Source organism: Propithecus coquereli, unplaced genomic scaffold, assembly GCF_000956105.1.
Source record: "Propithecus coquereli isolate 6110/MARCELLA unplaced genomic scaffold, Pcoq_1.0 Scaffold36, whole genome shotgun sequence".
NCBI lineage: Eukaryota > Metazoa > Chordata > Mammalia > Primates > Indriidae > Propithecus > Propithecus coquereli.
The window spans coordinates 3,774,268-3,788,825 of record NW_012149285.1 but is presented as its reverse complement, the minus strand read 5'-3'; the positions used below and the strand labels follow the sequence as shown (position 1 = coordinate 3,788,825).

Sequence of the window (14,558 nt, the reverse complement as noted above, 5' to 3'; positions counted from 1 at the left end):
CTTTTTGTTCAATATATCAGGAATCGATCTAGAGAATAAAGAATTGTTTCCAAAAGGACATTTATTTTACAAAACTGTTCCAGTAGAGGGAGCTTCCCTTTTTTTTCACTACAGGAAATCCTCTTTCAAGGGTCATCACTAAAAGTGAAAATTCTTAATTTTTTACATATGATTAAAGCTTTTCATAGAGTAGGGAACTACTCTCATCTAAGACTATTCTTGGATAGAGAAAAATTTTATTTGATTTATGAAAAAAGACAGAAAAACTTGGTAAAGAATGTGAGTATGGTATAAACCATATGTTGTATGTCTTTTTCAAGGGATTATCTTTTTGGAATATTCATAAAATTCATTTCTAACTAAAATTATTTCATAGTAATGAAGATAAATTCTTATAATCACAATTGTCAATTTTAAATATATTTTTCATGAATTGCAATAAAACTAGACAAAAATCAGAGAATGTAGTGATGAAGATTATGCATCTAGGAATATATTATAAAAATATCATGGTGAATTGCCACTATGCAAATTTGACCTCATTGATCAAAACATTCCAGTTACTGACCTTAAACTTCCTAAATCTAAGTATCTGTCAACTAAGCAAATCTTATTTCTTTGAAAAAAATGAGTATTTTCATCTAAGCTATTAAGAAATAAATTATACTAAAATCATTAATTTCTATTATAACATGAACTTTGTACTCCTTTCCATGAAATTTTCATAAACGTGAAAGCTCCACACACTTTGTTATGATTACCACGCATAAACTTTCTGACAATTACAAAGTCACAAAAATTTGCTATCTCATATTAAAATTTTTTCACTGAAAATAATTTGATTTAAAATAGTTCAACCCCTTACTTTTGCAAAAGATCAACAATTTCAGAAATATAATAATCATCACAAGTTCCTATTAAATACAGGCATATCAAAATAATATGACTTTCTATAAGGTACTTTTTACAAGATGAAGTATTTTTTAAGGTAGCCCAAAGATGAAAAATTGACACAGCAACACAGAAAAGAATATGTACATACTTTCCATAGAAATCACTGTGCACATAACTTAGTTACTCTAATTATTTGACTTCAATTTTCTTGAAAAGCTTGTAAACCATAAAAATGGAAATCTTATAGCAATTATATAGTAATAGCAAAATAAAATTTATATTGGTGGTTCAAAAATTTATATGAGCAGTACTTGCTTTTCTATATTGTTTGATTAAGAACAGGGGTTAAATTATCTGAAACTTTGCCTAGTTTCTCTTATACTCTTAAATTTAAAAAAAAAAAATCTGCCAAATGTGACTGAAACATGATAAGAAAATGACATATCCATAAAACAGTTTTGTAGTTAATGGGTTTGTTTTAACTTTACTTTCTTCAAAAAGATTATTCTTGACATAGAACACATATAATAATTTATTTATTATTTTTGCCTTCGTGTATTGTCTGAATGAGGTCATTAGAAAATAGTACTTGCAAGGCCCTTATTTTGTATTCACTTAACTTATTCTCTGGATATATCAACAATGTTCAGAGTTTCTTGTATCAGTAAATGTTTATGTTCTGTATTTCTGCCTTTTAAAAAGTAATGTTTCATTTGTAATTACTAAATGTTTCACAGCTTGCAAAAAGAGAATAAGACCCAGAATATATAATTCACTTAGAAAAGGGAAACTTTTAAAGCAGTTTGAGAAGAAAAACGTAGTCTTTTGAAATAATTTTTTTCTGGAGTAATCTCAGCTGCAAATAACGTAAGATGCCAGTTACTAAAATACACTCACAAGTCAGTGAAAATAGAGCAAATTACTTGTTTTTAGAGGTCTCAATAGATAGGCTGCTGGATAGTTTTAGAAAACAAAACGATTTAAGGGATACTGTCAACAAGTCAATATAGAATTGCAAATTTCTCGGTTATATCAATAACAAGTGGTTGCAACAGGCTTAATGAGATCTCCAACTGTTCAATACAAGTGCACTCACCTGAGTAACAGTGCTGCTTCCCAGAAGTAAAATCCCGAAACTAATGTCCGCAAGTGTCTCACGTGGGCCATGATACGGAGAGATATATTCACGATCTTGAAAGTGGTCTTATCCAAGGCATGGGGAACCAGAAAGACAGAAATGAAAATGTGCGATCTGGCCCCGCGCGGTGTTGGGGGAGACCAGTGCTTGGGCGGCTTCAGCACCTTAGACAGCTCCCCGCAGCCCGCGGAGACGTTCTCGCCGGGACCCTTGGGATGCGATCCCTTCTCTGAGCATGGAGCGGAGGGGAGACTCACGAGACGTGTAGGTGATGTACACAGTGAAAGCAGAAAAGGGAACGAGATGAAGTGTCTGAAGTGCCTAGGTTCTGGGGAACAGTTCGCTAAAGCTCTGGCAGCAAGGGAAGAATGCTCGTCCTTGCGGGACCCAGACTCATGATTGGAGGAACCGCAGCAACAGCCAGCGGCAGGAGGGAGGATGCTTCTCCACCTGCTCCGAGCGCCGCCCGCCGGAATCCCACTCTCCGCCTTTAGTGAGACCTAAGCCCCAGCGCGGCAAAGGGGGGCGGGGGCGGGGCCAGGCGACCCCGTGTTGCCCGCCAATCACGACCGCACAGCGGGACAGAGTGACAGGCCACTTACGGCGGTAGGCGGAGCTTAGCACTTCACCCTTTGAAAAAATGCAGTGAGGAGCTGGTGCAGAGCCCCAGCGACCGGGGGTGAGGGAGGTGGGGAAAAGAAGCCGCCAGGTTGAGCACCCGGAGAGTCAGCGGTTTCGTGGATTAGGTAGCAGGACCGCGAGGGAGGGACCCTCCGGTATTCCCTTGCGGGAAAAGGCACAATTTAGTAACAAAGTCTTTTCCGATGTGACACTGTCCCTTAGCCCTTACAGCGCAATGCAAGCATCAGCAGTGAAACCAGACTCTTCCAAAGGGCTGGGGAAGAGAAGAAAATGTGGTGCACGAGCGCCAGTGGAACGGAAGAATCAGCTGCCTCTAGAATCCTCTCATAAACCTGGCCTGGAAGCGTTGCCTGGTGTAAGTTGCGTTTCCTTTAGTAACAGTAAGGGTTCTGAAAAATGAAGGTGGGAAAGCTGAAGAGATGGCTGCTAAGGCGCAGTGCTTCCCACCATTTTTTTTCTTACCCGTTTAATGTCTTCACAGTAAGTTTAAGTGAGGAGGACAACTAGGTCTTTGGTATTATATGGTACATCTTTTCTCCCATCACCTCAGTCTGTCTCACCCTCCCTTTCTTTTCCCTGAGTTCTGGAGGTTGAAAGTCCAAGATCAAGTTGCCAGTAAGTTTGCTTTTTTCCTGAGGCCTTTCTCCGTGGCATGCAGATGGCCACCTTCTCCTTAGGTCTTCATGTGGTCGTTCCTCCCTGTGTCCACATCTCTTGCATCCCCCATCTGTCCTAATCTCTTCTTATACCGACGCCAGTCAGACTGGATTGGGGGTCATCCTAAGGGCTTCATTTTAACTTAATCACCTCTTTGAAGTCCCTGTCTCTAAATACAGTTACGTTCTGATGTGCTGGATGTTAGGGCTTCAGCAGATGAATTTTGTGGGCAACACAATTCAGCCTATAACAAGCACCCATCACCATATATTGGCAACTGATTAGGGGAATGGACTGCATCGTGGAGAACAGTACTGCAAACCCGCAGGACATTGTCCTAAAGCCAGGATATTTGCGGAACCTTCAAGAGGCTACTCTGCCATTCTGTTAGGCCAAATACTTGTACATGATATAAGACCAATTAGTCTAATAGTTGTGAGCCCATTCTTGTATATTTTGTTTGCAATTGATAATTGTCTATTCTCTTCTTTGAAAGTAAAATCCTTTAAAAATCATTTTAAGGGGCATATTTTAGAATATTTTTAAAAGTCTATTTAACTATCTCATACACACATATTTACAAACACTATAAAATTATTTCTGTTCATGGAATGAAAAATGGCATTGTTTAAAATGATTCACCATTTCATTTAAGGCCTCAAACTAAAACTTAGTTTTCTTCTCTGTAGTTTCTCTCCCTTTCACTACATTTAGCTGGAATGCAGACTGTGAGTTGTTTTGCTAGAGAGTGTCTCACTTGACAAGTAAAGTGATTAGACAAACAATGAGTAGCTGTTAAGCCAATTTTTTCTGCTTTATTATTTTGTAATTTAAAAATGGCATATTATATGCTTTAATTTTCACTCAAGTGAAAATGCAAATAAATTACCAAGATGTGGTTTATAGATGAAATACTTTTATAGTAGCAATAATACTTTTTATTGCTTTTTAAAAATGTTAATTTTTTCTAAGCTGGTGGTATATCAATAAGATATACATGTAAAATTCTGGCGTTGTTTGTCATAATGTTCTCTTGTTCTCGTGATCTCATCAAGTCCTCCTGTGTGGGCATTTGGGCTACAGCCCTTTTATTATTCCATTTACGTTCAGAATTTTGTGTTGCAGTTTGCCTACCTTTATGGTATATGGGGCTATGACCAAACAATCTAAAACTTAATGTATTCAGTGGAGTATTCAGAGTAGACACTTTACTCATTGTGCGTTGAATTTTGTCCCCCCCCAAAGGAGATATGTTGGAGTGCTAACCTCTAGAGTCTCAGAATGTGACTTTATTTGGAGATAGGGTCTTTATAGAGGCAATCAAATTAAAATGAGGTCATTATGGTGGGCCCTAATCCAATATAACTGGTGACCTTATGAAAAGAAGAAATCTGGATTCAGAGATAGACAAGCATAGATGGAAGGTGATATAAAGAAACACAGGGGGCTGGGCACAGTGACTCACACCTGTAATACTAGCACTCTGGGGTGCTGAGGTGGGAGGATCACTTGAGGTTGGGAGTTCTAGAACAGCCTGAGCAAGAGCGAGACACCGTCTCTGCAAAAAATAGAAAAATCAGCTGGGTGTGGTATCATGCACCTGTAGTCCCAGCTACTCGGGAGGCTCAGACAGGAGATGATCATGTGAGCCCAGGAGTTTGAGGTTGTAGTGAGCTACGATGATGCCACTGCACTCTAGCCAGGGTGACAGAGCAAGACTCTGTCTTAAAAAAAAAAAAAAAAATAGGGAGAAGATGGCTATGTACAAGCCAAGGAAAGAGGCCTGGAACAGATATTTCTCTCGTAGTCTTCAAAAGGAACAAGCTTGCCAATACCTTGCTTTTGGACTTACAGCTCCCAGAACGGTGAGGCAGTACATTTCTGTTGTTTGAGCCACCCAGTTTGTGGTAGTTTGTTACAGCAGCTTTAGAAAACTAATACATTCAGCCCTCTACATCTGTTATCCAAATTCCTGGCCCCCTATCTGTCTTTTCTAAGTCAAATTGCCTTGGAATCAATAGGAGGATAGGCTTGAAGGGGATCTTGATAGAAGAATGGGTAAGAACTCTTTCTTCCTGGGACTAGAGGACAGTTTCCAGATTCTTGCAAGAACCTGGCACACAGAGGTTCTTAGATTGATAGGGGGAAATGTGACATTGGTGGAAGTTTCCCGAATGAGTGTGACCTTGGGGACTAGGGAGGAGCTGGACTAGGTCCTCCTCCCCTGAGATTGACAGTTCACCTGGAGACCTAGGAACAGGAAGGCTTTATCCTGCTGCTCAGCAGGGGACAGGCAGCCCTTCTGCCCCTGCACCACTAGCTCAGTGTTGCAGAAGCTAGCAGACCGCCTCCACTTGTTTACTCCCACCACTGGATCTATTGTCTAGTAAAGAAAATAACAAGGCTGGACAGGAGCTCTAACAGCCAGAGAGGAAGATCAGTCAGTACAAACAGATCTCATGCCAGCAAAACAGAGTTGCTGTAGGAGACAGAAAGTCACTTGAACAAACAAATAACAAGAACTCTTAAGGAAACTTGATTGCACCCCAATCACACATGCTTTCTGGAACTAAAATAACATGATTTTCCTACTAAGTATTTCAGTAGGTAAACTGAAGTATGGTTGAACAGTTAAACTGTGAACCCTTTCAGAGGTATAGAAGCTCTAGGGGAAGAAATGTGTCGAAGCACAGAAGTACAAATTATAATAGAAAAACAAGCAACTGGCTGTGTGGAGAATAGATATAATAAAAATAATAAACAAAATTAGGAGTTACATAAGAAAAAAACATGATGGAAGCTTAAGAGGTAGTAAGCAGGGCCGGGCATGGTGGCTTACATCTATAATCTTAGCACTTTGGGAGGCCAAGGTGAGAGGATCACTAGAGGCCAGGAGTTCAAGACCAGCTTGAGCAACATAGTGAGACCCTGTCTCTACAAAAACTAGAAAAATCAGCTGGGTGTGGTGGTGTGCACCTGTAGTCCCAGCTACTCAGAAGGTTGAGGCAGTAGGATGGCTTGAGCCCAGGATTTGAAGGTACACTGAGCTATGATGATGTAACTGCACTCTAGCCCAGGCAACAGAGTGAGACTATCTCAAAAAAAAAAAAAAAAAAAGGTAGTAAGTAAAAACATACATAAAAAAATATATATCTTGAATTGAAGAAACAATCAAATTATCAGATTAATGAGTCTCACTAAGTTTTAGGCAGTTTTGAAGTGAAAATAAACAAAGGTAGTCATACCCTGCTATAATTAATAGGTTATTAAAAAAAGAAAATTTCTATTAATATAAGTTTTCAGACAGAGATTGTAATAAAAAAACTAAAAAAACAAAAACAACCAAAAAACTATTAGGCGAAAAGAACTCAGCAATTTATCACAGGAAAAAAATACTCTATAACCAAGAAGGGTTTATAGTAAGAAGGCAAGGCTCCTTCAATATAAAGAAATCTCCAACATAATCAGTTATTAACAAATTTAAGATATAAAGCATATGGCCATTTATGGAATTTGAAAAATAGTGATAAAATTTTTAAATATCCAAGTAAAACAGGTATGTTTTTAAAATATTTGAATGCAATAAATATTGTCTAATATTATGATTACACTTAGGCATATTTATAAAATGACATATAGTGTATATACAGGTAAAGAAAAAAAATTTGGCATGTTTCTTGATTCTTAAGATTAGGAAACTTTGGTACCCACTATTTGGGAAATGGTCCTGAAGAACTATTAAACATTTTTAGACAAATTTTTTTGTTAGGTATTAACGCAGATTGTTTTTCTTATTTTCTTCAGATTAAGTAAGAAATATGGAAGCTAGCATTCAAATTAGGTTTGCCACATGCAGAGTTTTGTCAGAGCTTTTTCCCTCATGTTTATTGATGTCTGAAAGTTTAATACTTACTGTGTTATGTAACCATAGACAATATTTATGATATGAATCCTATGGCTAATGTATGCAATATTGTATTTATTTTGTGGGTTATTATCACAAATTTTCATTCATAAATATTGACTAAGCCTTATTCTGTGTAGTGTTTAACAAAATAAAAAAGAGAGTTATATCAAAAAATCTTAATTCCTGAGATGTGTCCTTTTCATTTTTGAAGTTAAAAAATATATTACATAGTTTATTATTTTCCCAAAAACATTTGGATTATCCTCAGAATATCATGCTTTTTGCCTCTATAATACTAATTTAAAACATACAAACAATTTTATTTGAAGAGGCTATAAAAAGCTTGCCTTACATAAATTATGTATTTCCTTTTTGAATCAATTTTTCCTATTACTATATTATTTATGCTTCACTTTGACATTGCATATTTTTAATGTTTTTGCTTTTAAGTAAAGCATTTAATACATTTCTATTGCTAAAAATTTTCTCCAGTCAAATTATTATTCTCCTGTTATTTCCTCTTTTTTTCTGTCATATAGCAGAACTTTTTTTATACTACTTTGAGTATTTACACTTTAAAAAAATACATTTACACTTGTACATACTGTCACAATAATTGTAAAAAAATTGTTACTATAAAAAAGAAATTCTTCTTAATTGAGAAACTTTGTTTCAACACCCCCACTCAACAGATTTAGGTAACCCTTCTCTATACTGTATGATTATATCAATTATAGAATTGATCATAAGTATAGCAAATTTTTATTTATTAATACATTCTTGTTTCTTCTACTAGACTGAGAATATCTCATTTTGGTCTACCATCATAGCCTTAAGACTTACAGGAGTGCCTAACACAGAGTAGAGTATAAATAAATATTTAGAGTGAATAAATAAATAAAATGTATATTTTCAATAACAATTGATGGGGCATCTGTTTTGGTAAGTGGGACTTTCTGTCCAGGGTGATTGATTTGCCTTCATGTAATAGTGACAGAACTGACGAATGGCCTACATAACAATTCAACCTGTTTTTATAGCAAAGAATATTTTCCATATTAAAGAGATACCATTGGATAGGTGCCCAAAACGAATGAAGCAGTGCTTTGATTCCACATGTGCAAAGACAAGTGATTTACAATGGCAGTTTAAATTTTGTGGTCACAATGATTAGTATTCTGTTTGTTTCCAAAGCATTTTGATTAATCATTTTCTGGACATTGTATGAAATTTTAATTATCTGGGATATTTAATATGCATTTTCCCTTTCTTATGCCCCTGAAGGAAAAATGTTAGAACCATAAATATTTTAAGAAGATAAATTTTTAACACTTTATAGATTTTTTATTTGTGTCCTAGAAATATGACTTATTGTGAGAAAGATATTTATTTGCTAAGATACCAGAACATTTAAAGAAACTTCAAGACCGATACAAAGATTTTAACATTGGCTATAACTGGCCTGAATTCAACTTCCAACACTGGCACCTACTCTCTTGTTACCTTGGACATAGTTGTTGTTCTAACTAATCTTTAATTATCTATGAAACAAAATTATAATCTGTTTCATATTTATAATTCATACATTTTCCTTTGCTCTTCAATTTCTTCAATAAAGGTTGATTTCTTTTGAACCTTATATTGTTATGTGTTGAAAAGTTTGTAACTCTATTACCATTTGATTTTGTCTATTAGAAAATCCAACAATTTAATGATTAAGATATTATTTATATTTTATTATTAATGTAATTTTTAAAAGAATAGCTTTATTGAGATATAATTTACATTCATGCCATAAGACTCACCCTTTAAAAGTGTACAATTTAGTAGTTTTTAAGTATATTTCTAACAATTGTGCAACCATTACCACTATCTGATTTTAGAACATATAACCACTCCAAAATAAACCCATACCCATTAACAGTCACTTCCCATTTCCCTCTGTTTGTAGCTCCTGGAAACAACTGATCTACTTTCTGTCTCCATGGACTGACCCATTCTGGACATTTCATATAAAGAAAATCATGTTCTGTGTTGGCTTTTATGACGAGCTTATTTTATGTAGGTTAATGTTTTTCTGGTTTGCTGTAATACACTGATTTCTTAAATTAGTTTGGTGTCTAGCAAATATAGGTGTTCACGGTTCTATTTTTTTAATTAATAGACTTTATTTTTAGAGTCATTTTAGATTCGTAGCAAAACTGTGTGGAAGGTATGAAGATTTCCCAAATACCCCCACTCCCACAAATGTATATCCTTTTTCATAATCAACATCCCCTACCACAGTGGTACATTTGTTACAAGCAATGAGCCAAATGATGAACCTACGCTGACACGTCATTATCACCCAAAGTCCATCGTGACATGTATCATACAGAATGGTTCCACTGCTCTGAAAATTGTTGCGCTCTGCCTTTTCATCCCTCCCAGCCCTCGACCTCTGGCAACGACTGATCTTTTCATAGTCTCCACAGGTTTGCCTTTGCTGTAAAGTCCTATAGTTGGAATCGTATAGTGTACAGTCTTTCCAGATGGGCTTCTTAGTAATATGCAGTGCATTTAAGTTCCCTCCATGTGTTCTCATGATTTGACATTTAGTGCATTTCTAATTAGTGCTGAGTAATAGTCCACTGTCTGGATGTACCACAACTTATTTAACCATTCACCTACTGAGGGACATCTTGGTTGTTTCCAAGTTTTAGAAATTATGAATAAAGCTTCTATAAACATCTTCGTGTAGGTTTTTGTGTAGGTCCTGTTCCTCTACATCCTTGCCAGCTTTTGGAGTTGTCAGTGTTCTGGATTTTGGCTATTCTCAGAGGTGTGTGGTGCTATCTCATTGTTGTCTTTTTATTTATTTATTTATTTATTTTTTGAGGCAGACTCACTCTGTCGCCCTGGGCAAGAGTACAGTGGCATCATCACAGCTCACCACAACCTCAAACTCCTGGGCTCAAGGGATCCTCCTGCCTCAGCCTCCTTAGTAGCTGAGACTACGGGCGTGCACCACCATGCCTGGCTAATTTTTTCTGTTTTTGATAGGGATGGGGTCTCTCTCTTGCTCAGGCTGGTCTCAAACTCTTGACCTCAAGTGATTCTCCTGCCTCGGCCTCCCAGATTGCGAGGATTACAGGTGTGAGCCAACGTGCCCGGCCTTGATGTTGTCTTAATTTATATTTCCCTGATGACATATCATGTGGAGCATCTTTTCATATGCTTACTTGCCATAAGGGTCTTTGGCACAATTTCAGATTGACTTGTTTGTTTTCTTATTGTTGTGTTTTAAGAGTTCTTTGTTTATTTTATATACCAGTATTTTATCAGATATATGTTTTGCAAGTAATTCTTCCCAGTCTGTGGCTTGTCTTTTCATTCTCTTCACAATGTCTTTTGCTTGCAGAACATGCATTTTTAACTTTAAAAAAGTCCAGCTTGGCCAGATGTCATTTTTTTTTTTTGTCTTATTGCATTAACTAGGATGTCCAGTATGACGTCAAAAAGCAGTGCTTAGAGAGGACGTCCTTGTCTTGTTCTTGATCTTAGTAGGAAGCTTCAGTTTCTCATTGTTAAGTATGGTGTTAGCTGTAGGCTATTTGTAGATATTCTTTATCAAGTTGAGGAAGTTCCTCTCTACTCCTAGTTTACTGAGAGTTTGTATTGTGAGTGGGTGTGAAATTTTATAAAACACTTTTTCTACAACTATTGGTATGCCCATGTGAAATTTCTCCTTAATCTGTTGATATGATGGTTTATATTAATTGATTTTTAAGTGTTGAATTAGTCTTGCATACCTGGGATAAATCCATTTAAGTTATGGTGTTTAATTCTTCTATACGTTGTTGGATTTGATTTGATAATATTTTTGAATCTATGTCCATGAGAGATATTGGACTGTAGTTTTCTTTTCATGTAATGTCTTTGTGCAGTTTGGTATTAGTGTAATGCTGGCCTCATAAAATGAATGAGGAGATATTCTATTTGCTTTTATCTTCCGAAAGAGATTATAGTGAAATGGTATAATTTCTTCCTTAAATGTTTGGCAGAATACACCAGTGAACCCATATGGGTTTGGTACTTTCTGTTTTGAAATGTTATTAATTATTTATTCAATTTTTAATAGATATAGGCCTATTCAGATTGTCTATTTCTTCTTATGTGAGTTTTGGCAAATTCTGTCTTAAGAAATTGGTCCATTTCATCTAGGTTATCAAATATGTGGGCATAGAGTTGATTGTGATATTCCATTATTATCCTTGTAATGACCATGGAATCTGCAGCAATGTCCCCTCTTTCATTTCTGAAATTAATATTTTGTATTCTCTCTCTTTTTTCTTAATTAGCCTATCTAGAAAATTATGGATTTTATTGATCTTTTCAAAGACCTAGATTTTGGTTTGGATATTCTGTTCTTTTGTTTTCATTCTCTTTTCTCTTTGCTTTTCAGTTTTGGTGGTTTCTATTGAGATATCCTCAATCTCAGAAGATTGCTTCTTCAGATGTGCCCAGTCTACTAACAGGGCCATCAAAGGTGTTCTTCGTTTCTGTTATAGTGTTTTTGATCTCTGTCATTTTTTGATTCTTTTTCTTATAATTTCTATCTCTCTGTTTACATTGTCCGCCTGCTTTTGCATGCTGTTTACTTTATCCATATTAGCTCTTAGCATATTTATCATAGTTATTTTAAATTCTATGTCTGTTAATTCCAGCATCCCTGCCCTACCTGAGTCTGGTTTTAATGCCTTCTCTGTCTCTTCAAACTATGTTTTACCTTTTTATATGACTTGCAAATTTTTTCCTGGATACTGTATACTGGGTAAAAGGAACTGCTGTAAATAGGCGTTGAGTAATGAGATGGTGAGGTGAGAGAGGAGGGGAAATTTTCTATAGTCCTCTCACTAGGTCTCAGTGTAAGGCTTTTAGTGAGCCTCTGCCCTGGGCTATGAACTCCCCAAGTACTTCTCAGTTTTTGTCCCCTTAGGTGTGGTAGGATGGCTGGAAGGATCTGGAATTGGATATTTCCCTTCCTCCACATGGAAGGTAAGCCAGCTGGAGTTGAGTATCTCCCTTCTCTCAGGTCAGGTGGGCTCTGATAATACCAGCAAGTTAGGCTTTGGTTAAATAGTTTCCCCTGAGGGCAGACCTTGTTAAGAAGAACAAAATGCTCTGGTTTATTCCAGATGGTTCCTTTTCCCTTCCCACATTGGAAGCATGAGGGGATTGTTCTCTGATACTCACTGTTATAACCAAGAGAGCTCCAGGAGGTAAAAGTCACAAAAGTTTGTGTTGTGTTGCTGGGGAGGACCCATGACTTGGCGCCCCTGGAGTTTTTAACTCTCAGGTGGTTCACACTGAGCCTCTGACAATTGGTCTATTACATTTTCGGTTTTCCTGCCCTGACAGTGGCTCCCGTGTGGTTTCCACTCCTGAGTCTGATCCAGTCAGCACCGACTGCCCGCATTCACCTGTCCCTTTGTCTCTCCAATTCTTGGAGTGCTGATTTGCCCTGTGACCTAACTTCTGTTATAGTTCTAACAAAAGTTGTTTTTCAGTTTATTCAGGGTTTTACCTGTTACTATGAAGTAGTGGCTTCCAAGCTTCTTTTATGCTTGACAAGAACCTGGAAATTTCTTGTGGTTCTATTGTAAATTATTTTAAAAGCTTAACGTAATATTAGATTTTAGGATTTTTTGGTAGCTTTGGGGATTATTTGACTTTTTAAATTTCTGAATATTTTGGCCTACAATGGGAACTTCACTTAAGCCTGCACTGTATTTATTTTAGGATTTAGGCATGTTTAAGGTATTTCTAGAAGACACTGGGGTCTATGTAGCTGTATAAACAAATACGAAGAAAAAAAACTTATTGTAAAGTAGATTCAAGTCATATAAATTAAATGATAAATAAGCTTCATTTCAGTTCCTCAGACATTTAGCTCTCTCTTGCCTGAAGAATTTATGTTTGCTCTTGCCTCCAACTAGAATGTTCACCCGTCTGTGGGGTTAGCTCCTCTCATCATGCCTCAGCTTACACATTCCCTGAAGAAGGCTTCTCTGGCCGTCCTGTGAAGCAGCCACCACACCTGTTACTTTCCATCACATCACTCACTTTATTAACTTCACAAGCCATGTTGATCTATTTTATTTATTTACTTTTTCCTGTTACTCCTCCTCTGAGATATGCTCCATGAGGTAAGTACCCCCTTAACCTTTTTTTTGATACATCTCTGTTGCTTAGAACAACCTCTGGCACAGGATATGTGCTCAAATAACATCCGAATCCAAATAGTGAAAGGACTCCAAATGAACTTCAGAAAGGAGGAAAGTTTCTAAGTACAATGTGGTATTTATAATTTAGAGCAATTTTCCCTTCCCCTTACCCACTGGTTTTTCCTGTATCCTGAGATGAAAGAAAGAATGTGAGAGTGAAAAATACAGAGAGAGAGAGAGAAAATAGTTTTTTTTCTATACTGTGGGATATTGAAAATTTGAGAACACAGGCCAGAGATAACATTTGTGCTACTTAGTGGAGACAAGGCTGGAAAATTTGGTAGCATTCCTAGCCTACTCTGCGGGGTCGTCGACAATAATTGGTGCACACATTGGCACCAAGGTCAGCCTCAGGGGCAGACAATTGAATCTGTGGCAGCTGCAGATGTGGTTGTGTCGCTAGTGGGTGTTGGTTTCATAGTTGACATTTTGAGAAAAGACATTCAGTGAGCAAAAGAAGGTGCTAAAAAATCATGCAGTAGCCATGGAAACAAGTCACTTCTTGTAGCATTGGGTATGACACTTCCAGAAACCCCTCAAGATTATATAGGAAGAAATTGAAAGAGGCTGGATTTCCTGAAGAATAAATAGGAACATGCAGTGCCAGAGAATTTTTCTTTTCTTTTTATTTCAGGATATTATGGGGGTACAAATATTTTGGTTACATGTTATGACTTTGCCTCACCCAAGCCAGGATTAGAGGCGTGCCCTTCCCCCATACAATGACACTGTGGACTTATTTTTAATCTCTTATTGCCAGGCTACTGAGGCCTAAGAAACAAAGGTTTTATTTTAAAAATAATTAATCTTATTTATTTGCCCTGTTGAGAAAGCAATCTTGAGACCAAAACAAAACAAAACAAAAACAAAAATTACCCCACCTACCTCTAAAAATTTTCTGTATACAAGTGATCACAAAAATCTGAAACAAATAGTTGTTTTTCTTAGTCATATAAATTAAGAAAAAGAATACAGATGTTTAGGATAATTAAATTTTTTCCAAGTTCCTTGGGTTCAAAACCAAGTTCTTCAGGTCTTTTTTTTTTTTTTTTTT

The 14,558-nt window shown here is 36.6% G+C and overlaps 1 protein-coding gene across 1 annotated transcript in view; it reads right to left on the bottom strand.

Annotated features, from left to right (window-relative positions):
* The window catches only part of GLRA3 (glycine receptor, alpha 3), a 187,217-nt gene extending 185,156 nt beyond the window's left edge, over positions 1 to 2,061 (bottom strand). Inside the window, exon 1 of the mRNA XM_012651641.1 lies at positions 1,991 to 2,061. Within this exon, the coding sequence (XP_012507095.1) occupies positions 1,991 to 2,061 (71 nt within the window). The remainder of the gene's footprint in view (positions 1 to 1,990) is intronic.
* Between the last annotated feature and the right edge of the window lie 12,497 nt (positions 2,062 to 14,558).